The sequence below is a fragment of the Corapipo altera genome, unplaced genomic scaffold (assembly GCF_003945725.1).
Source record: "Corapipo altera isolate COAL_440 unplaced genomic scaffold, ASM394572v1 61411, whole genome shotgun sequence".
Taxonomy (NCBI): Eukaryota; Metazoa; Chordata; class Aves; order Passeriformes; family Pipridae; genus Corapipo; species Corapipo altera.
Genome location: NW_020884875.1, coordinates 244827 through 269194, shown reverse-complemented (window position 1 = coordinate 269194; position 24368 = coordinate 244827). Strand labels below are relative to the sequence as shown.

The 24368-nt window shown below is 39.7% G+C and overlaps 1 protein-coding gene across 1 annotated transcript in view; it reads left to right on the top strand.

Moving 5' to 3' along the window:
- Nucleotides 1–24368, top strand: part of CCBE1 (collagen and calcium binding EGF domains 1) — a gene marked incomplete at its 5' end in the record, with an annotated part of 94601 nt that continues 70233 nt past the window's right edge. The window contains 2 exons of the mRNA XM_027635270.1: nucleotides 1–92; nucleotides 213–293. Of these exons, the coding sequence (XP_027491071.1) occupies nucleotides 1–92; nucleotides 213–293 (173 nt within the window). The remainder of the gene's footprint in view (nucleotides 93–212; nucleotides 294–24368) is intronic.

Genomic DNA, 24368 nt, shown 5'->3' with positions numbered 1-24368 from the left:
CCGGCCGGCAGCCTGGCCCCGCTCCGGCTGCTGCTGCTCCTGGCGCTGGGGCACGCCTGGACCTACCGGGAGGAGCCGCAGGACGGCGACAGGTGGGTGTCGCGACAGTGCGGCTGCTTCTGTGCGTTCCCTCCCCATCCACCACCTTCTTTTTCTCTTTTTCCTTCCAATTTGTTTTTTTCCCCCTAATGCTACGACTTTACGCCTTGCAGGGAGGTTTGCTCCGAGAACAAAATCGCCACCACCCGCTACCCCTGCCTGAAGCCCTCGGGCGAGCTCACCACCTGTTTCAGGTGAGCGCCGCGGCCGCGGAGGGCGGCGGGGAAAGGGGGCGCGGGGCACACGCGTGTCCGCGGCTGGGGGCTCACTGCCCTCGGGGAAGGCAGCAGGGGACACTCGCGTGTTGGTGTCAGGGCAGGGGCAGCAGCTGTGGCAGCTGTTTGCCTACCCCCGGCTTGTGCTAACCCATCCCTGCGCTCCGACCACCCCGTGCACCAGGGAGCAGGTAACGTCGTCACATCTCTCTCGCGTTCGGCATCTCCCTTGGCGAGTCCTACGGTTGTCCCAGTGAAAGGTTTTAGTAACTCGCTGCAAACGTAACCTCCAAGACATCGCTGGAGAGGGCGCGTGTGGTTCTGGTTGCCGTGTCCCGGGCACCGACAGTCTTTGATGCACTGAGGTACTTCCTCTGACTCGGGTGTCCAGGAGCACGCTGGACGTACAGCTACATCAGTTGCAAGATAATCAGTGAGATCAACTGGATTCGTGCCACACAGAAGACATTTTCAGTTAAGATAGGTGAATCATACCCTCAGAATGAGCAGCTTCTTCAGCAACCAGCTCTGGGGGAGGAATTCAGCAGAGGCCTCTCAAATTAAGTGCAATAAATCTTAATTCTGAGTTTTCATTTTTCTGCTGTGTGTTTGAGGAACATCATCTGATTCAATAATGACAGCTGTCCAGAAGAGCTGACAGTATATGTGCTTTTGAAGAAATGTACACAAAATATGAGCACACATGTATCCCTTTACTGATGCTGTCTTGTTAGTCCTGTCCCCGCAGATGAGATGTGTCATGCATGAAAGCTGCTTTCTGTGAGAGGTTGCTTTGTGGAGGAAACTGTGCTCTGCCTGTGTGTGTATGCTTGTACGTGGCAGGGAGCCACTTCTGTATACCAAAATATGACAAGGCACATTAATGCTTGTGAAAAGTGTTACAGAGATTGTCCATTTCTTCCCAATGTGTTTTCTGTTTGGCATAAACTCCAAGGAGCTGCAGACGCACAGTGCAACAATGTTGTTTGTCCCTCTCTTATGCTCTCAGGGCTGGTTCATGCCCACAAGCAGCCACAGCTACCTGGAATGGTGTCCTGCCACTGCCCATTTCTTAGCAGCATTTGCTTCCTCACAGGCCCTGGGAAGGGCTCTGCAGAAAATGAACACCACGTTTCCCTGTTTCCCTTATCATCTCTCTCCTCTCTCTGGGAAGGTGAGGCAGAGCCCACTCATAAGCAGCTCTGTAGTACCCAGCAGCACACAACACTTTTTGGAGAGGGACAGTGTGTCAGATTTGCAGGGAAAGAGGGTACTTAATTGAACCTGCAGCATTTCTCTGGTTTGGGAGCAGAGCATGGTGTGGATGAGGTTGTGCTGAGTGGGGAGTTAGTTTATGAAAAAGACTGAGTAGGAGCTGCATAAAGCAGTACACACCTGACCATCCTGCCCCTTACCGCATGTCCCAAAACCCAGCTGAGGATAGTAGTTCTGCTTTGTGTGTGATGGATGAGGAGACTCCACTGACTGCTGCAGACCACCATGCAAAGAAAGCAGGACTGTCCAGCTGCTAAGTCCCCCTTGTACTTTCTTTCATCTTTGCTGAGGTATTTCTGACCTTTGGGCTCTAGTTTTGCCGAGCCCTCCCTCCCTCCTCAGCTCTCCCTCTGCACAATCCTGAGTGATATCCACCATCTGAAATCAGTGCAGTTCATGAATGAGCACTTTCAAATTTCTGCACTGAACTCTCAGTTGTTTTAGTTCATGTTTTCAAACCTTTTTTGTACCTATGATTTCTAAGTCTGCCTTGCTTTAAAAAAGAAAAAATTCAAGTTCCATATATTCACGTGTTTTCAAGGTCTAACCTTCAGAGTCAGGTGAGGGCTTCATTCCCCACCCTGTGAGCTCTCTTTCATGATGTCCATATGCAAAAGCTCAGGGTAGCATCTCTGAAACAGAGGTGTGTGGCTCAACAGAGGAGCTCTGCACGGAGCACATACCTGCACAGAGCACATACCTGTGCTGCCATGTGTTGCCAGTCCTGCCCCTCAGACTTGGTACCATGCTCTGACATGGACCAGCAGTGTCACCCACCCATAACGGTGAACCTCAGGGAAGAGCAGCTTCCCCACTGCTCCTGGTAGCAAGGTGTGCCTCCAGCAGGTGCGTGGGTTTAGTCTTGGCAGAACACATTTTAATGTAAGATTCATTAATATTTTGAGGTTGAGGCTGTTAACAAGATGACAGGAAACTTGAAGTGTTGACTAATCCTGTGCTGCCTCAAGGCAGATTTTGTTTCGTAAGACATTTAGGAACTTTAGGATTCAGTTTTCATCTCTAGAATGACAATTTACACTTAAAGAACTTCAGCTCAACAGAAACTCAGCTGTGGCTTTAAGGAGCTTTTGCTCCAGGTTTCATATAAGCTTGATTTTGATGTTCTAGTATTTATTCTTACAACATTCCATTTTTTTGTCTTCCTAGACAGCTTATTTCACAGTATTTCACAATTACAATAGTCAGGTAATTTATATACATTGTTAGAGGTAGATAAAAGGATAGTTAATGTCAGCTTCTCTTTACTATTAGCATACGCTCTAGGTCAAAGTACCTTTTGTGTAGAAATTAAACAAACTTACACAAAATTTATCTCATGTCATAACATGTCAGGCATAAGGCAACATGCACCACTACTGATGATTTGCTGTGCAATTAGTTAAATGAAAAAAAACCCAACCTCATATGAAGGCAGACGTCAGAAATCCTGAGCAAAATTCTTGACAGAAAGCAATTTCACCCTTTTATTCTTTCTGCTGGGATTTGTCATGAAAATCAGCATGTTTTCAGAGCACTTCAATAAAAATAGCATCTTTTCATCACAAAAAATATTTCTTGATTATTTTTTTTAACTAGATTTAGTTATGAATAAAGATGAGCCAAATGGAGGGCCAAGCCAAAAGTGGGGCCAAACACTGAGAATGTGTTGGCATCTTTCCCTGCAGTCATAGCAACCTTGTACACAATCAGATGGTTTTTTGTTTTTGTGTTTTTTTTTTTTTTTTTTTTTGAATGTGTGCTGTCTGGCCCTTGGTTTAGTTTGAGTTGTCTTTTTTTACATATCCCTTGTATTTATTTTCATAAGAATACAGAGGAACAAGTGTAAAAAGCAGTGGGAGCTTATACAAAATCTTTTCAGTGAAAATCTCATTTAAACTTTTGTATGTAATTGTACAAAATACCCAATATATGTGTCCTCATGAGGTAGGTACAGAGAAGAATTTATGCAGATTTGTTGATAATGGAATGGTCCAGTAGACTTCGTTTCCTACTATACAATGCAAAAATTGATCAAATTTGATGAAATTTGGGTAGCATGAGACTATGAGGGCCCAGTCCCTTGTTACTGTCTTCTCCAGCTATTTGGATGTGAAGTTAGCCTGTTTCACTCTCAGACAGACTTCTAACAATTTGTTGACATGAAAAATTACATGAATGTTGTAGTTCTCTCCACCGCTTCTTGTGTTATCACTTGCCTGTGACAATTCAGTTTGTACATCCTGGCAGCAGTCCTTTTCATTACAGTCCTTCCTTCATTTTCATTTTAAACAGTGCTACTGTACATTGTTGCTGTGGTCCAGAAGGAAAAGCAGCATCTGGAACTGTCATCCCCTTTCTTCATCCTGATTGTGTAGCTGAGTTCACGTAAGGGAATAGCAGGAATGGTAGTGGTTATGTTGCTTCCAAGTTCAGGAGGATCAACACCTAATCCAGTACAATTTATTAACTGGAGTTGCTCCTTTTTAAAAAACAGTTTGGGAGAGCTAAATACTATATTCAGTTAGAATTCAGAGAGTGTACTGAAAATTATTCAGAAAGGTAATATACAGACTTAACAGAAACATTTGCTAGTGGGAAGCTCTTTGCCCATCACCAGTTTTAAGAAGATTCAAGTTTGAAACAGATGGGAAAATGTGAATATATTTATCCCCTCACTGTGCAGATCTCTTTATCTACTAGACATTTATATATTGTTGCAAGTTGTCTTGAAAGAATTTTTTTTGCTCCTTTTCAGAAGATTTTTGTAAAAATAAAGTGTTGAATTAAGCAAACCATGCATGAATCAGGCAAATGACAATTTGAACCTGGATATGCATAGCCTGGAAGAACACTTTAGCCATTGCCTTTGTGGGCAAAGGGAAGGTTTGGGATTTTTCTTTTATTTAGAAGAAATTATTAGTCAGTTTAAATTAGTTGACAAAACCAAGTTGACTCTTGACATGGTGAGAAAAATTATCCATCTTTCTTTGGCATCACCGTGAGTACTCCCTCCTTCCTGCATTTTTTGCTGAAAATTAAGTGTGCAAGGAACTTATCATATACTAATTCTGTGTGTGTAGTAATGGAGAACTGCTCCTGATCCTTCCTTCTGTGGGACCAGTAGGAAGTAGGAGGTTTACAATTGGGATACTTGGCAGAACAATCCTAGCTAATGATGGTAAAATCTCTGTAAAGATAAGGCAAATCTTTACATATCATATCTGCAAATAAGCCCCATGTTGTGGGACTTAAATCTTGGCTTAGAACTTAATCAGTAATTTTATTTTTTTTTTTGTGGTATTTTGCAAGCAAAAGGTCTCTTAAATACGATGAACACATTTCAATGTAGGTTGTTAGCTTCTTCATCTGATAATTAGCAGCTACACGTATTTTGCAGAGGCCTTTCCTGCATTTCAGGTTTTAAGTTCTGCTGTAAAGATTCATTCTGCACTTCATAACAAAAAAGACGATTCAAATGTACTGCGGAAGAGAATGCATGTATACTTATACCATACTTAGTTCTGATGCTAACTAGAGATTGCATGCCTCAAAAAGCATTTTGTTTTACCCTCTTGAATGCTGATACTGCTAGTGAAGCTTACTATTTTTATAGACTGTATCATTTTGCACATTCTTAAAAGATAAAAGTAATTGCAAGTAAGTTGAATTGTAGCTGTTTCACAAAGAGCAGCACTTTCACTAATATGCCCTTGGGGACCATATGCAATTCCTGGTTCCCGGATACTCAACAAGCATGTTGCAGAGCTTTCCAACATGAGAAAAAGTTGCTGTATACAATTTTTGAGCTTTCAGCTGGAGTGAGCAAGGATAACATTTGGTTGTCTTATCTTGTGACTTTTAATAAATTTTTCTTTTATAGTTCCCATTGCATTTCCTCTCTGAAGTTCTGCTGATCCTTCCAGTTTTAGTAGCACTGAAAGAGCCCCAGTTGATATACCACAATACAACAGTTAAACAGGAAACCTACCTGATTAGAGCAAAGTACTGCTTTATCTCCAGTTATCTGAAAATTTAAGAGAGAATATGATTTCAAATTTTGCTTTGGTTTTAGAAGACTAAACATTATACAACAGCTGTAATTCCACATCTGCCAAGAGTTTCTTTACGTTTCAACAAACAAGCAGCTCTTCTTTTGTACATAGCTTTGTGGTGAAATGCCATGTGAGCTGCTATCTCTGTGCATCACTCAGGGCAACCTCAGCATCTGAAACAGGCCCTTGTAGGCTGTGAGCACTACTGGAAAGGGCTGCAGGCACGTGGCGATCTGTTTGAAAACAAAGATTGTCAGAACTTAAGAAATTATTCATCCTGTGAAGACGACTGTCAATGTGTTTATAGTATTAGGCCTTTTTAACTCTGTATCAAACCATCACCATGAAAGCCATGTGTTCAGCAGCTCTGTGACGTGGCACATCTGTGGAAGGAAGTGCTCTCCAAGCCTCACTTGGACTTGCTGTCCAAGTCTCACTAATTCTACTAAGTCATTCACTAGCATGGTGTTTATGGAGAAATGCAGTAATGTAAGTGTTCCCCAAGTTAAAAAGTTTCTCTTGTCTTTTACGTATTTTTTTTTAATCTTCCAGGAAACTGTCATCACAGGTAAAATTTTTTATCTATCAATAAAGAAAATTTTACTTCAGTGCACTACTTTTTAAAAAAACAGTGTGTGCTACAACGATACCATACAGTTTTTCCTAGCTTTCCTAGTTGTTTTTGTTTTGTTATGGTTTGGATTTTTTTTTAATCAATATTGCTTTGGAATTAGCATTTTCAGTTTCATACTTCTGACTGCAGTCAGTCCTTAGGTTTGTTTGTTTTCTTTTGCTCTGATTGCCAAAGGAACAGATTGCTCACAGCTACTGAAACACATTGTGAATAACTGCTGGTTAAGAGTAACACCAATGCCACACAGGTATCTGTAGGTTTCCGTACCGCATTTGGGGGGCCGTGGCTTTCTGGATCTCTTCTCTGTCTCAGGTGCTAAGGCTAAGAAGCTTAATTATTACTGAATTTCGGTGAGAGGTTAGGGACATCTGAGGTCTCAGCAGATGTTGATGCTACCGACTGCAGCAGAGACTCCCGCAGCAAAACACTGTCCTCCTCTGGGTTTCCTGTGCAGTGCCTACTCTGTACTGCCAGTTCACTCCAAAATGAAACGATGTCATTAATGGTCTCTAAGAACGTTGCATAATTCCTGTGAGTGGTGCTTTCAGGTAGGATGTGCTAATTAAAGGATGAGGTCAGGCAAGTGGTCGTTCACGTAGTCCAGAAGTTTTTGATGTTCACATCAAAGCAACTTGGAGAATTTTAAAACTGGCAAGCCAAGAGCTTTATGATAAGTGCCCTCCCTGGTGGTTTGATTGATAATGAAATCCAGGTGCATTGCATTATAGTTTTCATCTACAGAATATAGGGTTAAATATGAACTGACTTTCCTGGCCATGTCGTCTAGTTCAGAGATTCCAGACAAACAAAATAGTAGCCCCAGGGCCTCCCATGGCTGGTACGAAATATGTAATAAAAATAGGCCGCCAAAGGGAACATGACTTTTGTAATTATCCAAAGTATTGTATGTGCTCCCTAAGGTCAGGCTGTTTTGTCCTTAAAAAAGTGATTGAGGTCTCTCTTGGTAACAGGAGGATGTTATTAATACTTTTATTACTGCTCCCATTGTGATAGAGACACATTGAGCAGGGTTGTTCTGTAGTGATGGCAGTCAAAATAGGCAAGACAGAAAAGACAGGAATGGAAGGATAAAAATATGGAGTAACAAAGAAGAGAGAACAAAAAAACCCAGGGGTATGGAGTAGGCAGAGAAAAGAATTAATACAGCCACAAAAAGAGAAAAATTCCATCTTCTTGGTGGTTTGTGTGACAGATACATGTGTGACAGAAAGGAGGTAATCACTCCCCAGAAAAGTATAATTAAAATGCTTCCAGGCTTCTATTTAAGCAGAACCCAGGAAAACAAAACGTCAGCCAAAATCAGACAAAAACCCATACACACACACCCCAGGGAGGATTCCCGTTCTCCCAACTTGGAGATTTGGAGCTAAGCTACAGACGCTGATGCATCTTCCCTTGACAGCCTCTCCCTTCCTTCCTTCCTCAGTCTGGAAAATCTCTCCCCCTCTCTGTCCCTCTCTGTAAACTTTGGGTTTGTGCAGGGGCAGGAGAGACAACTTACAGGCAGATATTTAAATTGGCCATTCAGTCTTTGCTCAGTTCAGATTGCCTGCACTCCTTGTCATAGACTTATTGGGAAGTAGCTGAGCATGAAATATTTAAACAACTCTTGGAAAAGTAGATCAAGCTTGCTAAACATCCCAGGTTAGATGGGGTTGCCCATATCCTGCTGTGAAAGCCGTTTCCCCGTACAAAGAGCATGTAGGCAACAGGTTTTCTGATAACTCTGCTGTGCTGATCTGTTTTTCTGTCACTGCATGTTTGGGAGAGAACTTGCTGTGTGTGCAGAACAGGATCACACAAAGCGAGTATGTGTGAGATGCCTGGTGTGGCCTGTACCACTGATGTACAGACGTGCAGTAACACTGCACCTGGGATATATCTCATTTCAGATTGCACTCGCTCTTGTGCAGTGCCGGTCATTTGGGGCACCTGTGATTTTAGGTGTCACTGAGACTGTGCTGAATTCTCACATTCTTGAGTATAATCTCCTGGGTTTGCCTCCACTATAGTGCCCCAAGTCCTGAGATGACTTGTCCCTCAGTCACTGCTGAGAGTTTGATACTCATGTCACTGCAGCTGGAGCTGTCAGGATGGCACAGGGCTTTGTAGTGAGTCAGTGGCAGAGAGAAGATCTGCTCTGGAGACCTTTGCTTGTGTTGCTCTTGTCTCCTACAGAACTATATGGGTCACTCCAGGATTCCTCTTTTTAATTGTGCCTACCATCAAAACAAGCAAAGTTGACTTTGATTAACTGTAAAATACCTCAAACCTTGCCCCAAAGTCTACTCAGAATTTTTTTCTCTGTGTTGCCTATTTTCTGTTTGCTTGGTTTCAGTTTTCAAACTAGTAGTGGCTTCTTTTGTAAACTAACAGTAGCAAATGTCACTCTGCTGCTCTATTTTGTCATTTCTTCTGTGTGGTTCCAATTGTAAGCAGAAACAATGGAAAGCAGAATCCATGCAATGTTGACTTGATTTCTTCTTGGCCTAGTGAAAGAAAGCAATTTGTTTGCATCTCCTAAAGGGTAACTGTTTAACAGCTGAAGAGAAAAACAATTTCTGTTTTAGACAATAATCTCAGATCTTAGTTGTGTTTGGAAAATCCTTCTCACTTAAAGAGTGTTTTCCACGATGTTGTGTTGATTTCATTGTTGATCCTGGTTCAAAAAATGAAGTACAAGACTGTCAAGCATTTACCGTATATCCAGCTATTAAAAATATGTTCTTCTGAGTTTTTTGTTAAATTTAAGTTCTAACTACATTCATTTTAATTGATGATCTGTATTGGAATTTGAATAAGGTGAAATACACAGTGATTGTATTCATCGTATTAATTTTAGCAGCCACTCAGTATTAAGCACACATCAAACAGAATTTTTCTGCATCCTTTTCAATTGGGCTGGGAGATAAAGTGGTGCATACAGAGTATGTATGTGGGAAAGAGAGGCAAAATCAAAGCTATAATCAGAGTTTTAAAGGGATTGTTCTTGAAAAATGAATAAGCTTATTATAGGTCAAAGGCAAGTTATGCTGCAGTGAGAGTTTTGAGAAATATAGGACAGTATTCATCTGAGCAAGCAAGTGTATTACAGACAATAGTCTTTCTATGGAGAAATTACTGGTGCATAGCTTCCAGTGTAAAACAGCAGTGTTCATGTTGGCTTCATCGTGTCATTATCATCCCTCGAGGGAGAAGGTCAACCACCTAATTCTCCATGACAAGACATGCAAGTACAGGAATTCAGATGGTGCAGACTGCAAAATGGATGAAGAAAGACATTAAATATTATAATAATATTTCATGAGAAAGGTGTATATGCTGAAAATAAAGAAATTTGTAAAAATACCCCAAAAAAGTGTATCAGAATTCTATTTATAAGAGAGAGCAAATAACTTCTTTGGATGCATTTTTTTTGCACTGTAAATAGCTTCCTGCCAGGAGCTCCAATGTCCCAGTGCTATGTTAAGAACCCTATGATCACATTCAGCACATTTAATGTATGTTTTAAATCTGACATCTTGCCTATTCAACAAGATGTTATTATCATACTCAATTTTCATTATAGAGTTTATTATCATAGCTGCACCAAAATAGTGATGTTGTTTCCTAAACATTGCCCTCTGGAATTCTGACAAAACCCCTTCGTTTAGGGATTATTGCCTTTCAGAGTTGAAATGAGTTCTAATTTAAACAAAAATAGCCAAAGGGAAAATTATTTAATCTTTAAAATAGTATCTGTGGGAAGAGAAAAAACCAGGTGAAAATGAGGTTGAGAGTCTTTGGTAGATCTAAGTGGTTGAGAAGGGGAGAGTGAGAAAGAGACTTGAGGGACCAGGAGTCAGTAGAGCTACTGTTTGGTAAATGCTTAATCCTATTGGGAATATGTGCTTTTAACTGCAGCCTCTTAGGACAGGAGCAGGCAGCAGTGGCAGGCAGAAATGCTGGCAGTGTGGGCTGATTTCTGGCTGCTGCTTGGAAATCTGCTGCATGATGAACCCAGCTGTGGTCAGGCTGTTGTTCTGCACGATGACCCGCACAGTCTATGGGCAACTGTTGCCTCAGACTGTGACTCTTGTGGTGCCTCGTTTGTTGGCTCCTTGATATGTTACTTAATGTGCTACTTGTATGGAAAACAGTATGTTTGCTTAGGCAGATGTACAAAAGTTGTTTTGATATATATTTGGATTTTAAAAGTTTATTAGACTTTTTTATTTGTTTCTTTTGTTTGTTTGTTTGTTTGTTTTTACTGAAGAAAACATGTCTATTCCACTGTGCTTCCTACTCCCTTGGGGTCTGCAGAGATGAGAAGCCTATAGTCTATAGCTGTTTTCTTTTATTTATTTTTTTTTTCTTTTTAGGGTTTTCATGGAAAAATTCTCATTTCAGGCTTTTCTACTTTTAGAATGAAGAAGCAGAAAATGGAATGTGGTTAGAAATGGAGAACGTGGGATGCATTTTTATTCTATATCCTACTTGCCTTCTAGCTTGCCTAATAACAGAACAGAAGATACTAAATGTTACTTCTGAGAGTGTTTCCCTGCTCAGTGTCACACATCAGTTCACCACATTTATATCCTCCAAACAAAATCAGAAAATTAGGGATGACAGAGGGAAACACAGGGACAACCTGACACTTTCAAGTTTTCAGACATTTCTTTTAAGAGTGGGCTTCAGGAGTCCAGGCTCAGATTCCTCTCTCTGTGGTTAATGAGGAAAACGGGAAAGAGTTACCCTTCAGAGTGAGCTAACACGTACTGTTTCCTCTTAGTTTTAAAACTTCTTAAAGAGAAATGGAAATTTTGCTGTGATATGACTTCAATAAAGAGCTTTACCCACAAAAGTTTCATAAAGACAGACTTGCATTCCTGGAATCTTCTCTGGGCTTGAAGTAGATTCAAAGTGCAGTCAAACTTTCTCCTTGTATTTCATATTAAATTAGGTCTTTTTCCTCCATAAATTTCTCTGTGTGGCCCAGGAAACTGCTGGCATGAATGTGTCTGCAGGACTGGTCCTTTTTGATTTCTGTTAGAAGCTCACCTCTGTTAAAGGAGGGCTCTCTTGGTCCCTGAATGGGCACTAAAGAGGCTGTATGAAAAGATTTGCAGAGGTTTGCATTTCCGTAGCTCTGCTGACTTCCCTGGACCTACACCAAAGTGCGTCAGTTTGGGACTTCTTCATAATTATTCTTAACATTCCATGAAATAAAAGAATGTAAAAAGATGTTAAAGCAGATTGAAGGCATCCTACCGATGAAACAAGTTCTCTGCCTGGTTTTCCAGGCTGAGATTCTTGGCCAGAGTCTTGTTTGTGCTGTTTGTTGTCCTCACAGTGACCCACACTTGAGCTGTGGTTTTACTGACTGTGCTTGGAAGGGTCCTGGATGATGCCCCTCCAGATTTACATCAGTGGGAGCACTGTGATCCAGAGAGGAGATGCGGTTTAACCTTAGGATGGACTTGCCAGTTTTAGTTCTAGATCCAGGGGTAAATTTCTGTGCTCCTCAAGGAGCTGTATCGTGCCAAATTCTGCTTTCAGTTACCTTCTAAGATTTTCTGCAGTATGTCACTATTAGCTACCTCTCCAGCTATAAAATGGAGGAAAAAGCCTAATTTATGCCTCTCAGGGAAAAACAAAGAACTTGATAGTTTACTCTGAAGATGTAGCATTCCTGTTACAGAAAAGAAGATTGCTGTAAATCAAGTGTTCCAACAACTTGCTGGACTTTGTTTACTTTGGTGATTTGCTGTCATTCCAGTTCAACAAAATACTACTGTTTGAGATAAGAAGGAAAAAATGCTTATTTTTAAAAGTAAATTTTTTCATATCCACCAAGAGACAAATTAGATTTTTGTGATGTTTTCTTATGTTTCTAAAGTATCCAGAGTATTTCCACAGTGGGAGTAAGCTTATGGTACATCACTGGAACATCTCCAGTGAAAATAACTGGGGCAGAGTGAAAAGAGCAGTAGAAAACAAGTAGTCGGGAGCAAGACCGGCTAATGTACACATATATTTATTTACACATCCTTGTTTGCAGTATAGACTGCTGGATATTTTTAAACATCAGGAAAAGTAGACTTCAAACATTTTCATTGACCTTACAGCCATTACAGTTATAAGTAGTTCCAATGAAAAGAAAACTCTTCCAAGAAATTTTCCTTAAGGACTTGACAAAGATTGAATGCAGAACAAATATATCTTCAGGATGGAAATAGAGGGGAAACGTTCCTGTGTTCAGATTCTTCTTAATTGTGTATTAGGTCTTAAAACTCTGGCTGTATTCCATATTGTCCCATTTGTTGCCTTGCTCTGTAGGGCTTCTCTTTTAGAAGAAAGAACCAAACAAATCTAGCAACCCTTTTATTAAATGCCATCTTGACCTTGCTTCTTGGAAATATAATGACCCAGAGGATGAAAAATTAGAGCAAGTGTTTATTACTGAAATCCAGTCTCAGTTGTGAGAAGATTAACTGTTTCAAAAGATTCAATATCCTGTCTGCTGCAATGGGATGCATCTGGAAAAGAGCTGCATAGCCACGGAGAACTGGAAGAGGCTGTGTAATGTCTTGATCTGCAGGGATGTGGTTGGTATTTATGGGAAATGCTTGAGCACACGAGTTTCAGAAGTGGTCCTGACCAAATACCACCATCCCTGATTGCCCTGTCAGCTAAACAGGGCTGCTATGGGGAAGACCTAGACCATTGTATCCTTGTATCGTCCCAAATGCCCTGTGATAATGGCAGAGAGAAGTCAAACATGGGTTTGGAAGTCAAGTGTAAAATTGGTGTTCTGCAGCTGGATATCAATATCTGACTGAAAAGCTACTTTACCACTGATTTTTTTGTAGGAAAACTGTAGTCCCTAAGCACATTTTATACAAGGAATGTTTCTTTGAAGAAGCAGGTTCTTGATAAATACAGAAGTAGATGCTAGGTTCTATTAGAAATAGTTTTTGTTTTTAAAATGACTAAATTGCAGTCTTTAAATAATTTCAAGCTTTTCCTTATTCCTTTAGAGAAAATTGTTTGTCTTTGAAGATACTTTTTCGTCTTTTACCCTATAGCAAGAAAACATTCCCCATTTGAAAGACTCCCTGAAATCTTTCCTGATACTTTTATGGAATGTAACTTAGTTTATTGGACAGAATATATTTTGGTTTTTGCAGTCCTTCTTACTAAAATATGAGTTTTGCAAGTAAATGCAAGATGTTTCTTATTATTTGGTAGCAGATGTGGAGCATGACAGCTTATTTGCCTGCTTTACTCTGACTAAATGCAAATCTTTGAAAGACTTTGAGAGGCACAGACACCCGCTGTTTTTTGTTTGAATTTTTCCATGCTGATTTTTTTGATATAACTTTATTTTAATTTTAAATTTCCTTCTTAAAAGTAAAGTTTCCACAATGTACTTTTCTGTTAACTGCTCTGAGGTGGTTGATGGACTGCAGTTGGATGGTCAGTCATTCCCTTCGTAAAGTCAATGTTTAGACAGAAGATTAGCCATGGAGCCCTTAGTTTTTCCTTTCACAGCATATAGCTGAAAATCATAACAAAAGGAAATTATTTATAAACTTACCATCTCAGCTGTTGAAGTTAGAAAGGTTCTGGCAATCTCTTAGCTGTATGTAATGGCAGAACATGGATTCTCTTGGAAGAAAATACGACAGCATATACATCTAAAAATGCTGCATAAATTGCTGTCTTATCCAAGACAGCAAGAATACCTTGTGCTTCTTTTTTAGTCCCTCTGAACAAAAAAATTAGCTAGAATCAAAAACTACACTGGTCTTTTGCATCACCAGTGTAAATTGAATGTAGCTGCATTGGCTTTGATTGAGCTTCCCTAGATTTATGCTGCTTATAATTATTGTGAAAATAAGGTTTAGCTCCTGGAGCTCGGCTTTTGTGAAATGTCTCCCAGTTCCCATCAGGATGAAATAATTTGATTGTATTTTACAAGAAATCATCTAACTCAGCAGTTGTTGTGTAGGAGGAATTTTGGTTTTTTTAGCACGCTTCTGCCTCACCATAGATTTTTAAAGTTATTTTTGATTGTGGGTTATCCAGGATTAAAACAAAACAAAACAAAACAAAACAAAAACAAAACAACAAAAAACCCCAAAACAGCAAGAAAAGAAGCCCCAACAAAAGCCCAACAAAACCTAGTTTTCTTGCATAATTTGTTTGGCTAGTCAGCAGTTCTGGGCTGCTTCTAAATAAATAAATGATGTGCAATTTTTAAAAAAAGTTGGAAATCTTCAGTGGACTGATGTATCTTACCTAAAGACAATAAGACACTGTATTTTAGCCCTGTCCCATCAAAATCAGCATAAGTTTATCCTCAGCCCTTTGTTGTCCAAAGAGATGCATCTCTGCATTTCCAACTCTCCATACCCCAAAATAAAAATGATCATGGATTAATTCTCTGTTCAAAATCTGTGCTAGAATTCAGAAAGCAATAGAGGCAGCCTTTCCTCTAGGGCATCCAGAGCTGTGAGGAGATGCTCTGCAGTGCCTCTTGTTATGTCATCCAAGAAGAGTCAAAGGATGTGCATCTCAGGGGAGAAAACTGCATTTTATGTCTGCTTTAAAGATATCACACTGGTCTCCAGTTTTCCTAGAGGAATATATGCAATTGCTGGAATGTTTGTGCTTTTCTAACACTCTTACTTGGTGGATCATTGCCTCTGGTACTTACATGTCTGGGAATGAGAGAAAATAAATAGTGGTCTAAACTTGGCAGGAATTGATCCCAACAGGGATTACCTAAAACCTTTGCTGTTCCATGTACCCTTTAAAGAGGCAGCTCATTGTAGGTAAAACAAATTTATCTGGCCTAGTGGGAGTATTGTGGCAATTGTCTTTATCAGGAGATGGTGCTGCAAGTGAGAGGCTCATCAGCTGGCCAAGGCACAGGAGGGAAGGTATGGTTACTAGACAACCAGGAACTGGAAAAGTGTGGTGCCACAGTGTACGTGGTGAAGTATTTTCAGTAATGGTGAGGAATTTTTCATACTACTGTGTAAACTCTTGGTAAGACCTCAGCTGGAATAACCTGAGCAATCCTGGTTGTTAACTTGTAAGGATAAGGCGACATACGTGGTACAAGGCTTTCAGAAACAGGGACAGCCCATGTGATGGGAAGAGGGAAGTGGTTTAGAGATAGAAAGAAGAAACATCACTCTTGGAAAGGTACAAGCCAGTCCTAGTTAAAAAGTTATATAGCTGTTTGACTGATGATCAGTACCAAGCTTTAAGATATGGGTCTTAATGGGTTAGGTGTAGTGCCATATTCTTGTGAAAATCAGCTTCTGGATTTGCAGCTAGTTTGCACTGTGAATTCTGGACATGGTGATGGCACCTTGTAGGCATCTATATGCAAACACCTGACCTGGAGTGTTCTTCCCTGTGCTGCACAGCTCACATGCTTTCACTAGCCTGCAAAACTGTGAACAGAGTGGTTTTCTTCCTTATATATATCATGTAACTGACTGTCTAGTGGCCAAGCTGAGCCAATGTATTCCCAGCTCACATGGGAAGTGCCAGTGCCACCCTCACATCTAAGATACCATGAGCCCCCAGGCTGTGGTCATGTTTCCTGCAGCCTGGAGTCTCTGTCAGTACCAGAAGGGTGTTGGGGACACCACCAGCTCTACCCCTAACACTTGCACTGGTTCTACAACTGGTGAGTTCATACAACCCATGGTTCTACCACTGATGAGTTCAGCAGGATGGAAATCCTCAGACTCACACATCATGGCCTGGTGCCTTAAAATCGGGTGCTCCTTCCTTTTTGGCCTTTTTTTTGGCAGGGTTTTAGCTTTGTTATTGAAAGTGGTGAATGTGGGAAATCTTATCTCTTGTCTGAATGACTTCCATGGCTGTGCTCAACATCCTGTGATGGTGTTGTCTCTTTATGAACATCTCCCTTGTCATTGTTAGCGTGGAACAAATATCCCTGGAAATAAGCAAAACAAGGAAATATAGAAAATATTTGCTATAAAACAGAATTGTGTTTAAACTGAAGGTTTTCCCAGGGAGCTTATCAATACACATTTAAAGCATAGCATGCTTTGTCTAGCCCTGAATGTTGACTTTTCCTTTTGAATCTTAGCAGGATAACATGGGGTATTTTTAATGTCAGAGTCTCTTTCATGATGCTAAATTATAACAAGTCTTCTGTACAAAATTATTTAAAACCTGAAATGGAGTTACAACCTTAATGTCATGAAAGTATCTGAATTACTGAAAAATTAGATTTTTAAGTAGTTAGCAGTGTGGTATTGCACTAATTTTTGAGGGTGGGAGAAATGTTTGATTATGCTTTTCTCAGTATTTGATCCTCAGATCTAAGCATCAGTCACACAGTGTCTCCAGAGACAGTTTTGGGTAATAGCCACAATGCCATTCAAAGAACAGAACTTTTGCTCTTTATGAAGTTGTTACAAGTGGCAGTTTTGGGATTAAATATCTCAAGACACATGTAAAAAGAGATCTTTTTTGTATGCCTGCCCAAATCCAGTGTGGAGGCTGCAGGTACACAGGTTGGGATAGTTTGGCTTTGCTTTACTTCCCTTCACTGGGAGAGTGAAGAGGTGGGTTGTCTTGTTTAGGTGATTTTCGGAGCTGCTTGTTACCAGATAGTAAGAGAGCAAAGACTTAATCTGAAGGTTGACTCTCCAGTGACCCTTGAAGTTGGAATAACTGAGAAAGCAGCAGTTGCACCAATAAAAGCTGAAAATTAGCTGCGGGCTAAGAAAAGGGAGATTGTTGCTCTAAGAAGAACTGAACCAATGCCAGCAGAAAGCTGATACAGGAGCGACATGAGCGATACTATCTCCCCAACAGTCGTGACTGTGTTTCAGAGGCTGCAAGGTCAGACCCCGGGTTTGCTTAAGGCCACATAGAGACAAAATATATCCTTTCTATACTACTGTAAACTAGGATCTGAAACAGGGTCATTAACATTATTAGAATGAGCTCTCTGCCTTGTGGAACTTCTCCGTGTACTTGTCAGCCAAGAAGGACAAAAGAGTCTTTGAAAAAATAGTTTCTACTGATCTGAAATGACTCAATCGCCAGAAAGAGTGAGGCTAAGGCTCTGTTTTCTGCTATTTGTAGAAATTGCTCCATCTAGATGATTTTTAAAATGAGTAGGATCTTACTATGGAATGAGGAATTACAGGATGAAGTCAATGCAAACATGTCTCAGCTTTCCACTTAACTTCCAACCCAACATTTAGAGTTGTTTTCTCCTGACCTTCTGTATGTAACAGTCATTACCACAAATATCAGAGATTTGGGGGCAGATTCTGCCCTTTTTATTACCTTTTAGGTCCTTGGGAAATGAATGAAGGACATCTCAATCATGAGTTACAGTGACAAACCATCACCAAAGGCATTATGATCGTTTAACACAAAGAAGCCCAAGCTTGCTATATATTTGTAAGTTACTGACACATTTAGTTCTAGGTACACACAGGAACAATTCTTTAGGAAAAGCCACCACATGAGCTGGTAACTAATTGCAAGGAGGGTTCAGGGTACTGGAAAGTACTAAAAGAGTAATGCAGTCTCACAGGTACTTGGTTTTGGCACATTCCACATGGTGATAGTCCTGTAACTTCATATATCAAACAAGCAGAATGGAAAAAGTACAAGTAAATAAACAATACTGATGACTTTTTCCAGATCCTGATGAAATCGTAAAGTGAAGTGTAATACTCTGTGTTGATTTAACAACCTGACAAGTTTGAGACCAGGAGGTAAAATGAACTAAATGAAACATTTTACAGAAAAGTAAGGTAGTCAACTTCAACATGTTTTTTGTCTGTTTGTTTTCATGTTTCTTTTTCAAAAAAAATGAGGATGCTCACATGATGAAGTTACTTGCTGTAGGCCAATGTGTTCCAAAATGCAATGTGGAATAAACCAGATCCCACACCTGACTTTTGATACCAGCAGGCAGCAGCTGACACTTCAGTGCCACTGAGGAGCCAAGCCACCTTTTCAGATGGATCAGATGGCTGGAAACACTTCCCACAATTGTATCCTATCTCCTTCTCCAATTTTACTGGTGGGTTTTCTTTGTGGGGGGGAGGAGGAGGGGAGGGGACATGGGTTTTTATGTATGTGTTTGGTGAGGTTTTTTTTGGTTTGTTGGGTTTTTGTTTGTTTTGATTTTTTTGGGGGGGGTTCTGTTTGTTGTGTTTGTTGAGGGGGGTTTCATTTTCTTTTTTTTCCCCATCACAGAGAGGAATATGATTTTTTTTGTTGTTGTTTTTTTTTTGTTGTTTGGTTTGATTTCTTGTTTTTTTGTTGGGTTTTCTTTTTTTCCCTAGTGGCACCTACCAAAGGAAGCTAGACAGAAGCCAGATATTTTTGTTGTAATTACTTGTTACAGGCTAAGAGCAGTTACTGTGTCTAGTTCAGAATTTGAAAATATAGTTCCAGTTCTAAAGCCAGTAACTGTATCTCACGCTGTTGTTTTGGCAGGGATCTCCAGAGGGGGTACAGTTTAGCAAAAATGGGTGGAGACCTCAAGAAACATTAACTTTCTTGGAAAATAAATATTATGGGAGAGATTTGAAGAACACAAATTATCTCTAATCTCTAGAGAGGTAGCAGAAGTAAAGCTTTCTCAGGCAATATATGATCTCTTATATCTACCAACTAAAATTAAAATCCAGAGGTAAAATCAGAGCTGGGAAGCACTTTGTAGGCTCTGACAATGCCTGATATCCATCATTTATATCTGGATTACAGGGAAATGTGAAACAGTATTTTAAGCTGTGGCAGCTGTAAGCTTGCTATAATTTTTAAGAACAGGTAAAGTGAGGAAAGAGCCATAATTTTGGTATGTTTTAGGTTCTCTGTTCCACTTGTCTTGAATGCGATCTCAATGAATGCTGCAGAGTGAAATCAACACAGGAAAGTCTGTGCTTTAAATAGAAACTAGGTACATTTTCTAATAACCCCAAGCCACACAGTGTTTGGGGGTGGGGGGGAGGGAGGGGGAAGAAATGACTGTTGCTGACTTGTATAAAAATTGCTTTTTCCTCCAATAGAGATTAACTTTTACCATCTCACAGTCTAGTCCATGGAGAAGATTTTTAGACACTCATATGGCATTTATTCATTTGTTGGGTTGGTTTGTTGTTTGGGATTTTTTTTCCCCAGACTAGGCAGGTATTTTAATTTCTGTTACCTAACACTGATGAAATAAATGAAGCACTACAGGGGCCCCGAGGTTACAACTGGTGTTCCGTATTCCAGGGAAGCTGTGGAAGCTGTAAATCCTCTAAGAAGGGCACTTGTGAGCCAGTAACTTGTAGTCTGAGGAAAATTGTCCTGAGCCTCCCTAAATACAACCTCTGATCTAGTTGTGCAGAGCCCACATCTTCCTGCATCCTTCCGCACACCTCCCAAGGGAAGGAGCTGTGGGCTGTCCATGAGGGTGCACAGTGGAGACGAGATGCATCTCACTGAGGACGCTATTTCTCAAGAAACAAGTCCAGAACCTATACATGCCTAATAAAGGGAGCCAGCTCCTTCTAATATCAGCATCTGGCATTAAAACTGAGTGGGTAGGAGGTTACATGAAGCGCCCACAAAGCCTTAACAGTGATCTGTTTTCAGGAGCAACATGATACTGGCTGTGGGATAGAAACCTAAATTGCTTGCGTTTTCGCTGACATTTTGCCAGTGGTGTTTCAGAGCTCAGACCACACAAGCAAAATGGTGTTCCAGGATATATCGCCTCCTTAAAGACTGGCTGTGAGACTATGACCTAATGTTTATAATTGTAAGAGTTATTGAGAGTCAATTGAAAACGCAAAGTTCCCAAGTGACTGCATTTATCACTTGTGTGATTAGCACGCTTGTGGAGTATAAACAGCTGAACAAATCCAAATGGTTGATGAAGTTCATCAAGGGAAAGAACATTTTAAAAATGTCAGATATTGTTGAAAATGTAGGTAAAGGCATGATTTTAACCCCTGCTCAGAGAGAATGATCAAAGGGTGTTTTAATGGGCTTTTCAACATTGCTGGTCCCCATAAATGTCTGGGCAAATAGAGTTTACTTGGAAACTGACAGGAATATTGATAGAATCACTGTACTTGGTAGGATTTTGCACATGCAGATATGAAAGCTTGCATTATGAATTACTCCTGAAAGGTTTGGTTTTAGCAAAATGCCTCTGAGACAAGCTTTACTTTTAGCATAAATATATCAAAATATGCTAAAGTGTGTAGCATAATCTTTATAATGTCTATAATAAAATTCATGTAATATATATAATCTTAAATATTTATGGGTTTGTATATATATAATTTTTATATATATAACTAAAATCTCTTTATCATTCCTTAAGGCATTATTTCATAGCATTGTATTTGTGTAAGTGTAGCAAAGGTTTTTCTAGGTGAGATTACAGTTTGAAGTCTGCAGTATTTTAAAAATTGATTTTTAATTCAGATTTCAGTGTATGTAGTTGAAATTGTTGTGTCTTAGATGACAGAAGGTCAGATATTTATTTCTAGCCTGTAAAATCTGGAAGACCTGTAGATGAAACACAATGAATTCTGCATTCTAGTTGCATCTTATTTTTACATCTTCTTTGGCTCTAGAAAGAACACAAAATTAATTTTATTTTTGTTGAGCTTCCTTTAAAAAAGATTTATTATTTTTAGGCCTTGGCTAAGGTTGAAGTTAAGGATTTTTCCCAGCTTACTCCATTTCAGTATGCCTGCAGCCTGGAGAGGGAATCTGGGAAAAGAGAGGAGAAACTAAAAGTACAATTACTGAAAGTTCAAATGTATTGTTAGTGAAAAAACAAAAACTGAAAATTGCAGACAAGTTTCATTGACGTCATCACAAGTTTCATTTTGTGCTGTTTTATCTCTTCTTGTTTATATGTTATTTTTAAGGCTAATTTAAAAAAAATCTCTTTTTTTAATAATAAGATAAATAGGGACTTTCTTTTTTCAAAACATTCATCTGAAAAAGAATACTTTGCAAGCTGAATTATTGGTGGTAACTACCGCCAAAATTATTATCCGTGTAGCTAGGACAATATTTCACAAGTAATGCCTTCTATATCTTTGTTCACTTGTGAACGTAAATTCTGCTGATCCAGAAACTGCAGAGATGTCTACAAGGCCTTTACTGGAAACCCAGTCTGGAAGGTGCTTGTCAAGGGGACAGTTTGAAAACAGATTTATGCAGTGTTCTGTTTGCGTGCAGATGGAGTTTACTGAGAGGTTGGGAACACTGTTTTTATTGGTTTTGTTCTGCTTTCTCTTTGGCTGACTTTGCCCGTCTTTTTTCAGTCAGCCCCAGGAGTGTGCTGTGGTTGGGACCTTGCACTTAATTCACATCAGCAGTTTCAGTAAACGCTTACTAAATAACAGATCATGCATTTTAAAAAAAAAAAGTTTAGGGATGCATTTTTTAACAGCTTTTACACCTGTGCATTATAGACATTTCTTAAAACCGCTGTCTCTCACATGACCATAATCCAAGAACAGTCATGCATTGATTTTGGAGAAATAAACACTGGCAGACCAAGGGAATCTTTTCCATCTGCTACTTTCTATGAGGCATCAGATCTGCCCATTGTAATCTCTTATGTTTTGGATGACTTTGGGTGGTGGGAACTCAAACGTCTCATGCGTGCACAGCATGTCTAACTTCCCTGGTTGTGGTGGCTTGAGGTCGTGGGGGCTGCCTTAAAGACATCCTCTTCTCCTACCATCCAGGTGTCTCAACTGCTGTCTACAAAAGTGGTGGTTTTCTCAGAAAAATCCATGACTAACATTTTCTCTGTTTAGTTTATGATTTATTTCTCAAAATGTCCCTAACATGCGTTTCTTGTAAATGGCCCGTAGCCTCGTGAGAGCGGCTTGGCTCATCTGCTGTGGCTTTTGAAATCGTAATGACCATTTAATCGAGTAAATGTGAGATAAGCTGTGAGGTAGAGCTTGTTTCATTGCTCTGATTGCATTTAACAGTGTCATGGTCTTCAAACAATATGCATCCTAAAGTGTTAAACCATCCCGGGTGCTGATGGCATTAAGCTGTTTTCCATACCCACAGTCTGGCTGTGCATCTGCGACTCAGTGTGAATTACCCCACACTTGAAAAAGTCACAAATACCCATGTACACTGTCTTTCATTACACAGCTTAATGAGATTTCCACATCCCCTGGGAAACCAGCTTGGCCCACAGATGGGTGATAACCATATTAGTTTTTTTCTACGGCCATCATGTCCCACTACTCCTGAGATCCTCTCCATAGGAAAGGCATGGTTATGTGTAACAGATTGTAAAAAAACCAGTTAAAACAAATACCAATATTTCAACTTCATATTTTTAAAACATATTTTAAACAATAGAGAGAAGGAATATATTACATTTTTGTTTGTTTGTTTCCATATGAACCTCCAGATAATGTTGAGAGGCTGGTTTGTAGTTTCCATGCTCCTGGCAGATACCCAGCAGGAGATAATTACCTTTCAAGAGTGCCTGGCTTCTTTTTAAGTGACTTAAAATAACTGGCCAGCAGAAAATAAATTGTTCCAAATTTCATGCTTGGGAAGAGATTTCCCAAACTACAAAATTTTATCAAGAACAAACAAGATATTAAATGAACTTGCAGGCAACCACTTAAAATCTGACTAAAGGAAAATTCTGCTCCAAACAACACAAAACTACAGGAATGTGTTTTGTCAAAGTCACAATTCATTGAATTAAAATTTCTCGGATCTGACTGCTCTCCCCTTCTCCTAGGACACAAACATAGAACATATTTTTCCATTTTCAAACCCTCCATGTCTGGATTTGATGCAGCCATCGGAGAGAGAGGAGCTTGGTCCTGTAGCTGTGTCAGGGAACGTAAAAGTTCTATTAAAAGTTCATGTTAATTTACATGTGCATTGTGAAAAACCCTGGGATATCAAATTTGATAGAATACAGCATCAAATAGGTCACAGAAATTACAAGTGACTTTTATCCTCTTATTTACAGGGAGATGTGAATAGGTCCTTCTGCAGTCACCGGACTGAAGTCTGTATTTAATCAATCTTAAGAGTTCTTTCTAGTTGATTGCTTATAAAACTGATATAATATCTAGTATTAAACTGTGTATTTTATGTAATCTTTTTTCAGTAATGTTCCAAAAACCTTAGTTAACTAAATTAAGGTAATTAAACTCACTAAGGGTGAAAAAACTTGCTTGATCAGTAAGAAAGCATAGGCTCCTTACCTCTAAAATCATGATCTGAAGTTATGCAATTTCCAAGTATTTTCAAATGAAGAAATGTTTAGAGTAATTTTCTATGTCCATAGGGTGTCATGTCCTGAAAGAGTGGGGAAAATCTGTCTGCTTGCACCGTGCACATCCACAGGACATTCCCAGCAGCCAAGCCCTGTCCTGGTCTGTAATTAAAGACAGACTGAGAGCTAGTACAGATCTAATGTACTGAGTGTGTTTCAAGTGCTAATAATGCAATAACATTTTCTCCAGATGAAAAATATGCCTTGCTATATGTGAGATGTTCTATGGGATTGTGTATTTTTTTAAGGTGGGGGCCTAGTATTTTTACAGTCTACATGGTACTTTGAATATGAGTGTGTAAAGGGGGTGTGATTTGATTATTTATTTCTGGCTTAATCACAATGGGTGTTTTGTAACACCTGTTTTTGGTTTCATAGTGATAAATGAGTGTGTGACAGGCATATGTGATAGGAAATACAGTCGTGTTCCAGACAAGACAGGACATCCTCTCCTTGGGCATAACCAGGAGTCTGATCTTTTCCTTGTTATGCTGAATTAATATGAAGTTAAGTTCTTGAATAGGGGATTTTTTTATGTGCAATTAGTTTGTGATTTTAAAATATAGCCACAAGAAATGAAGCAGTCGCTAATGAATTTAGAGTAAATGAGTTTGCAAACTGGAAACCAAAGAGGGGTCCATGTGCTGAAAATGTTAGAAAATATTCTGTAAAAAACCTGTTTTGTGCAGTCTTCGGTCACACTGAGTGCTGCAACATCAACTTTCAGCTGC